General features: G+C 37.9%; 2 protein-coding genes across 4 annotated transcripts; both read left to right on the top strand.

Annotated features, from left to right (window-relative positions):
- Positions 1–151: 151 nt before the first annotated feature.
- LOC107721637 (bicaudal D-related protein 2-like) lies at positions 152–4,556 on the top strand. 3 transcript variants are annotated; one of them, XM_016529748.1, is made up of 6 exons: positions 155–200; positions 535–618; positions 970–1,519; positions 3,294–3,509; positions 3,754–3,870; positions 4,032–4,556. In XM_016529748.1, the coding sequence occupies exons 3-6, from the start codon at positions 1,256–1,258 to the stop codon at positions 4,224–4,226; spliced, it is 792 nt and encodes a 263-aa protein (XP_016385234.1). In that variant the 5' UTR covers positions 155–200; positions 535–618; positions 970–1,255; the 3' UTR covers positions 4,227–4,556. The 3 variants fall into 3 exon arrangements, with proteins under 3 accessions (XP_016385232.1, XP_016385234.1, XP_016385231.1); XM_016529746.1 differs by lacking the exon at positions 535–618 and having other exon boundaries at positions 152–200; positions 983–1,519; XM_016529745.1 differs by lacking the exon at positions 535–618 and having other exon boundaries at positions 156–200.
- Positions 4,557–5,716: 1,160 nt separating this feature from the next.
- On the top strand, positions 5,717–8,084 carry LOC107721639 (bicaudal D-related protein 2-like). The gene is made up of 4 exons (XM_016529749.1): positions 5,717–5,929; positions 6,174–6,290; positions 6,452–6,598; positions 7,836–8,084. The coding sequence occupies exons 1-4, from the start codon at positions 5,717–5,719 to the stop codon at positions 8,013–8,015; spliced, it is 657 nt and encodes a 218-aa protein (XP_016385235.1). The 3' UTR covers positions 8,016–8,084.
- The last annotated feature ends 26 nt before the right edge of the window (positions 8,085–8,110 follow it).

The following is an 8,110-nucleotide window of genomic DNA, read 5'->3' on the forward strand; positions in this document are numbered from 1 at the left end:
AAAATCGAAGTTTCACACTGTATCAGTCATTATATCTCACCTGTATCTACCCTGTTTGTGTGTGCCCGCCTCCTCCCATTGAACTGATGACGCCATGAGAAGGTGTGGCCTAATTAGCTTTACAGCAGCGCTTCCAAGGCGATCATCAGAAGTACCTCCCTGTCACCTTTCATGCTAAGTTTGGAGCAGGAACTTCCCAGGTAGGAAAAACAAAGCGTTTCTTGTTCTAAACAGTCAATAGGGACATTTTGACTACTAACAGACGCTTTCTTACCGACTTAACAAGAAAATTATTTTGAATATAAAACACCCATTCAAGTTCTTAAGTCTTTTAATTAAGCCTTTATTTGCTGTGAAGTTGATACGAACAGCTTGGGCTGTTTTATTTACACTGCATTAGACTAATGTTGTTGATTCAACAGTTTCAATTCCATAAGATACCACATCATGTTAATAATAAACGCTTTATCCAGAGGTTCTGGTTTACCTCCATTTATGTCATCCTAAGACTGTTTCCTCCATTATGATCCACAGACCGGGAAGCAGCCTGTTTTATTACAAGAAAACACTTTTCAGCAACATTAAACATAATGGTGGGGAAATATCGGCATTAAGAAGGTCAGAGCCACCTATGTCTTAGTTACCAGAGCTCTTTAAAACCTGTTTAGCCAATTGTAAGGGGTGTAGTCACTGGGCCACTGAGGAGTCTTGAATGACTACTGGAATGTGGGAGAAACACTGAAACTTTGTTATGTTGGTCGTTTCCACAAAAGAAGCTCCTAGACAACAATAGAAATGCCCCAAGGAAGAAATGAATAATGTGTTGTTCGGATACACATAGAGTACAGGGAAGAAACCCAAGCTCTTTACAGTCCAGGAGGATTAGATGTTGTGAATGAATACACCTGCCAGCTTTGTGTCATAAATTTCAGGGTGAGTTCACCTGTTCCAACATGTTTTTGTCCATAGGAAGATTTATAAGGAAGAACAATAAATCAACTGATGATTCCACCCTCGAAGGAAGCTTCAGCCTCCGTACACCCTACATGTGACACACACAAGTGTTGATCATCTTTTGAAGGATATACAAAACCAAGAGGTGTCAGGTTCTGTGTTTTCTTGTTAACTCTGAAGAAAATCCAGGCTAGACTAGAGCATTGGACATTTCGACTGGGAAGGATGCAGATGAACAACTTTTGACTATCAGGACGGTTACTTGGAGTCCTGCTCAGCCGTGAACGTTAGGGACGGACCAATGTTTCCATCCAAGAAGGAGAACCTACCCTCTCCCATCCTGGAGGATTCTTTCTTCCCCTTTTCTTCATCACACTCTTCCTCCGGTCACCGGATCATGGCTCCTACAATGGGAGTAGATGATCTTCTCGCCTCACCTCAGGATGACAGCAGTCCTACACTGCTGGAAAAGGACCTGATCTTGGCTGCTGAGGTGGGCCAAGCTTTGCTGGAGAAAAACGAGGAGCTGGCAGCTCAGATAGAGCAGATGGAAAGGGAGATGGAGGTATGAATGAGAATGAGTGGTCAGAAGTGATGGAGTCTCTATAAAGGCCTGTTCACACGATAACTATAAAGTTTTACTAATCATTCAAATTCTATGAGAATAGCGATAGACCACACCACAACTATAACAACACAGAGGAACGATATCATTAGAATTACTTTCAGAACAATATTTTTCAGCTGATAACAAAAAAATGAACAGCCAGTCGGAATCCACCTGACTTTAACAAGCTCAAACATTTAAAACGGCAGACAAATTGCTGCACATGCTTATAATAAATAGAACATTATCATCTGCTGGTGTGTAAGCTAGTTATCTGTTTTAGTTATCTTTATCGTTCTTGGTGTGAACGGACCTTAACTCAGTATAGTAACATGTTTATGTTTACAAACAATCTAAACTCTTTTGTTTAGCTACATTTTTCAAATTTATTTAAAATATTCTTTATTGTCCAGCGGAGAAATTTGCGTCTATGGTGCTGTACACATACACAATACGTTGTTAATTCTTTAAATCATTATAATAAGAATAAGAAGAGTAAATAATAACGGCATATAAAACATCTATCACAATAAAAATAAAAAACCCAATAAAATGCACGCAGAATGCTAATGTCTAAAATTAACACCATGTAGCAAATGGCTGTATCCCCCAAAAATGTGTCAATTTTATTTTAATACCTTGTTATTTACTATTGTAATGGAAGAAAGATTTAAAAGGTTTTTATAGATTAGATTTACACCACCATTCATTTATTTAATACTTAGTTAAGATATTCAGTAAGGACACATTAAATTGATCGAAAATTACAGTAAAGACTTCTTATAAAATGTTTTTATTTCAAAGAAATGCTGTTCTTTTGAACTTCCTATTCATCAAATAATCCTGAAAAATATATCATGATTTGCACAGAAATATTTAGCAGTACTGATCAGCAGCAACACTGATAATAAGTAAGCACCAAATCAGCATATTAGAATGATTTCTAAAGGATCATGTGACACTGAAGACTGGAGTAATGGCTGCTGAAAATTCAGCTTTGCTCACACTGGAATAAATTACATTTAAAATATATCAAAATGAAAAACCGTTATTGTAAATTGTAATTATATTTCACAATATTTCTGTTTTTATTGTATTTAGATAAAATGTATTCAGCCTTGGTGAGCATAAGAGACTTCTTTAAAGGGGTCATATGATGCTTTTTTAAAGATCATTATTTGATGTATTTGGTGTAACAGAATATGTTGACATGCTTTAATGTTCAAAAAGCACATTATTTTTCAAATACTGTACATTATTGTAGGTCAAACAAACAAAAAAACGGTACGTTTCTTAACAAAATTCTTAAGCTTAAAACTAAAGTATTAAAACTATAAACCATCTACTAGAGGACTTGCCAAGAAGTACAAGAAATAAAGATAAAAAGGAAAATGCTCAAACATGATTGATTTTGAGTGTTTATATCTCCTGCATAGTGAAATGATGTTGCATATGATGCAGCAACAGTGATATTTTATGGTGGCTCTTCATTTAGAGAGGGTTGTATCAATGGTCTCAAAATAGTGCTAAAAACTTGAATGATAGAACCTGTAATAAATGTTACTTTATACCCATTACACCACCTTCAAAAACAGCTTCTAGAATCTCAAAATAAACATTTCACCATAAAAGACCCATTTAGGCAGATATCATTCTAAATCAAGCCTGTTAACAGCATTAGAACTCTTTTGTGTGTGTGTGAATTACAGACAAAGTTTGTTCTGTACAACAGGCCATGCAGCAGGAGAAACACGTGCTGCAGCGACGTCTGGAGGTGCGGGACCTCGAGGCAAGTCAGCGGGAAGCAGAACTGCAGGCTGACATCACAGCGTTGCGTGCGCAGTTGGAACAAAAACACTTTCAGAGTCGTGACCGGCGTCGTGAAGAAAGTGAGCAGCTGACTCAGCTATCCAACCACAACCAAAAACTTGTGGAACAGCTGGCAGAGGTGACCAGACAATCAGAAGATTTAAGTCCCCAGTTTCCTATTTTTAACAACTTCTTGCAAATCTTGTCAGAGGCATCCAGGTTTATGTGGGTAAACATGTCTAGTGACGTAGTAACACGGATACAGTTAGATACAGGGCTGCAATGAAGATCAGCAGGTTTAGGTATCTGTCTGATGTCAGAAGCAGTCCTAGAAATAATGTTTGGCTACATCTAAACCGTTTTCTCTCCTTTTTTTCTTCCAGGCAGTGGCTTTAGAGCATACTTTGCGTACTGAGCTTCGTTCTTTGAGAGAAGAAATGGAGGATACAAGTTTTAGAAAATCCATAAGCTCTGCTAGACTGGACAGTCTGCAATCAGAGGTATAGACACAAAATTAGTGATCAAAGTAGAATTAGACCAATATATCGGCCAGGCCAATTAATTTTGACATGATCAACTTTGATTTATAGCAAAATAATCAAAGAAAGTATGTTGATTCAATGTTTTTGTGTTATTTTTCACTACTGATCATATATCATAGAACAGTGTTTTGAAAGAGCGCTGTACTCATATGGATGAACGACTGAAGTCAACTCAAGAAGACAACCACCGGCTGAGATCTGAGAGGGATGGATTGAGAGAGAGGGTGATTGAGCTACAGACCAGTCTGAAAGATAAAGAAACGGAGGTGAGGAATATGTGCCAGATGATAGAATTTGGGAAAGAAAGTTTATAGAAGATGGGGAGCAAGTGTGAATCTCTATATAGGATAGATGTCTCATATAAATACTGCATACAATTAGAATTTACACCCTACATTTAACATAAGAATTGATTTGTAGCATTTAGTAATGTGAAGCAGCACCAAGGCTCGTCCTAATCTACAAACTCCCATTACCAGTATTGCTGGGAAGACCATTTCACACAAGAGTCCACCACAAAGAATGAAGCACTAGTAAAATGTCTAATTTAATATTATGAGCTTGAAAAGAGTCCGCACATTCAAACATTGAAGCATCACAAGCGAGATGAGAACAATGTATGCAATTTACTGAATAAAATAAGGCAAACGCTAATTTAATTTGAAAAGAGTCCGCACATTCAAACATTGAAGCATCACAAGCGAGATGAGAACAATGTATACAATGTATGCAGTAAAATAAGGCAAACGTTTCGGTCACATGTTGACCATTTTCAATGCCAAGCTAACAGTGTTAGAACTAGAAGCCAAACAGTCAATAGCAAATACTTAAACTAATAGCAAAACAGTAGCTGATTCAGAAGCGCCAGATTGTCATAGTAAAGTCAGAATTACCTCCTCTCCTAGGTTCACGAAACGGTTGTCCATAAAATGCATTGCTGTTCTGTTGTAAGTAATCTTAAAGATTCCTAAATGCATCTGCTTTCGGAAGGCCAAATAAAGTGCTTTTGCTTTCGCCTAGAAACACACAGCGTCTCTCTGACATGCTGCTTCAACACTAACTGCGGTTACTGAAACCATGCCTTCTTTCTTTGCGTGCACATTTGAGCGGCATTACGCAGATATTTTCACATAGTGAGGTAGATATGTGGGGGCGTGTTAGAACGAGCCGTTTTAGGGGGGCGTGGCAGAGTCTTAACTTTGATAAAGAATATCTCTTTGGTTTTGAGACTTTAGTCTTTGCAACTTCAGGGATCTTATCTATGCACAATCAGCTTGTAACACTCCAAAGAGAAAGGAAAACTTGAAATCGCATCATATGACCCCTTTAAAAAACCAAACAAACAAAAAAACGGTACGTTTCTTAACAAAATTCTTAAGCTTAAAACTAAAGTATTAAAACTATAAACCATCTACTAGAGGACTTGCCAAGAAGTACAAGAAATAAAGATAAAAAGGAAAATGCTCAAACATGATTGATTTTGAGTGTTTATATCTCCTGCATAGTGAAATGATGTTGCATATGATGCAGCAACAGTGATATTTTATGGTGGCTCTTCATTTAGAGAGGGTTGTATCAATGGTCTCAAAATAGTGCTAAAAACTTGAATGATAGAACCTGTAATAAATGTTACTTTATACCCATTACACCACCTTCAAAAACAGCTTCTAGAATCTCAAAATAAACATTTCACCATAAAAGACCCATTTAGGCAGATATCATTCTAAATCAAGCCTGTTAACAGCATTAGAACTCTTTTGTGTGTGTGTGAATTACAGACAAAGTTTGTTCTGTACAACAGGCCATGCAGCAGGAGAAACACGTGCTGCAGCGACGTCTGGAGGTGCGGGACCTCGAGGCAAGTCAGCGGGAAGCAGAACTGCAGGCTGACATCACAGCGTTGCGTGCGCAGTTGGAACAAAAACACTTTCAGAGTCGTGACCGGCGTCGTGAAGAAAGTGAGCAGCTGACTCAGCTATCCAACCACAACCAAAAACTTGTGGAACAGCTGGCAGAGGTGACCAGACAATCAGAAGATTTAAGTCCCCAGTTTCCTATTTTTAACAACTTCTTGCAAATCTTGTCAGAGGCATCCAGGTTTATGTGGGTAAACATGTCTAGTGACGTAGTAACACGGATACAGTTAGATACAGGGCTGCAATGAAGATCAGCAGGTTTAGGTATCTGTCTGATGTCAGAAGCAGTCCTAGAAATAATGTTTGGCTACATCTAAACCGTTTTCTCTCCTTTTTTTCTTCCAGGCAGTGGCTTTAGAGCATACTTTGCGTACTGAGCTTCGTTCTTTGAGAGAAGAAATGGAGGATACAAGTTTTAGAAAATCCATAAGCTCTGCTAGACTGGACAGTCTGCAATCAGAGGTATAGACACAAAATTAGTGATCAAAGTAGAATTAGACCAATATATCGGCCAGGCCAATTAATTTTGACATGATCAACTTTGATTTATAGCAAAATAATCAAAGAAAGTATGTTGATTCAATGTTTTTGTGTTATTTTTCACTACTGATCATATATCATAGAACAGTGTTTTGAAAGAGCGCTGTACTCATATGGATGAACGACTGAAGTCAACTCAAGAAGACAACCACCGGCTGAGATCTGAGAGGGATGGATTGAGAGAGAGGGTGATTGAGCTACAGACCAGTCTGAAAGATAAAGAAACGGAGGTGAGGAATATGTGCCAGATGATAGAATTTGGGAAAGAAAGTTTATAGAAGATGGGGAGCAAGTGTGAATCTCTATATAGGATAGATGTCTCATATAAATACTGCATACAATTAGAATTTACACCCTACATTTAACATAAGAATTGATTTGTAGCATTTAGTAATGTGAAGCAGCACCAAGGCTCGTCCTAATCTACAAACTCCCATTACCAGTATTGCTGGGAAGACCATTTCACACAAGAGTCCACCACAAAGAATGAAGCACTAGTAAAATGTCTAATTTAATATTATGAGCTTGAAAAGAGTCCGCACATTCAAACATTGAAGCATCACAAGCGAGATGAGAACAATGTATGCAGTTTACTGAATAAAATAAATAAGGCATTTCGGTCACATGTTGACCATTTTCAATGCCAAGCTAACAGTGTTAGAACTAGAAGCCACTGTTAACAAAAAATTCTATTTCAAATAAATGCTTTTGAATTTTCTATTCATCAAAAAAACCTGATAAATATATAACAATTCAAAATATTAAGCAGCACAACTGTTTTTTCACAATGATAATAATAAGAAATGTTTCTTTAGCACCAAATCAGTCTAGTTTTGATCAAATACATGCAGCCTTTCTGAGCATAAGCCTCTTTCAAAAACATTAAAAAAATCTTACCAACCCCAAACCTTTGAACTGTACTGTATGTTGCTTGAAAAACTTTAGTCAGAATACATGGATATTTTAAAATGGCTGTCAATGGAAAAAGATGGTATGGTAATGACATTTACCAGCTGGGGCTAACTTGACTATGCTAACCCACTAAACTTTGACCCTTTGACCTTAACAGTAGATCAGTGGCTTCTAGCAACTTCATCCTTTGCTGTTTGATGCATGCACAAATAAAATGGCTTAATTAAAAAATATATATAAAATTAAAAATGTTTTATTTTTTATCATTTAATTGTATTTTAAAGCAAAATGGACAATTCTGTTCTGGGAGGCATTGTGGGCAGAGATGCACACTTTGAAAATCTACTGAATAAAGTGTACCATATGGCCACCATGACATACGATTTTCAACATACTGTGATTTGAGGCAAACTAAGTCTAATCCTGCATACCACTGGTCCTAAATTGTATGAGAATTGGGATTGGGGCAGCCTAAGTTTCAGGTTCAGATTTCGCTGGTCAGAGTCCACCCACCCCTAGAGAGTTTCAGTCTGGCTGTCTCTGGCTCTTTCACAGCTGGAACAGGAGCACAGCACAGTGTTTCAGCTGCGCACAGTCAACCGTACCCTACAGCAAAGGGTTGAAGCCTTGGGAGAAGAGGCCAATCTGGGGGAGACTACCTGTTTCCCTTTGTCACTTCAGAGTGAGATCCAACAGTCCCAGGTAGCGCTCAACCCCTGTTTAGTAAAAAGATAGGTGTGCATGCTTCAACTTGGCTTGTAGCAAATGTTTACAGCACTGCAAGCAATGTACACTCACTGGCCACTTTATTAGGTACACCTTGCTAGTAC

This window comes from Sinocyclocheilus rhinocerous, unplaced genomic scaffold, assembly GCF_001515625.1.
Source record: "Sinocyclocheilus rhinocerous isolate Xijiao unplaced genomic scaffold, SAMN03320098_v1.1 scaffold3411, whole genome shotgun sequence".
NCBI lineage: Eukaryota > Metazoa > Chordata > Actinopteri > Cypriniformes > Cyprinidae > Sinocyclocheilus > Sinocyclocheilus rhinocerous.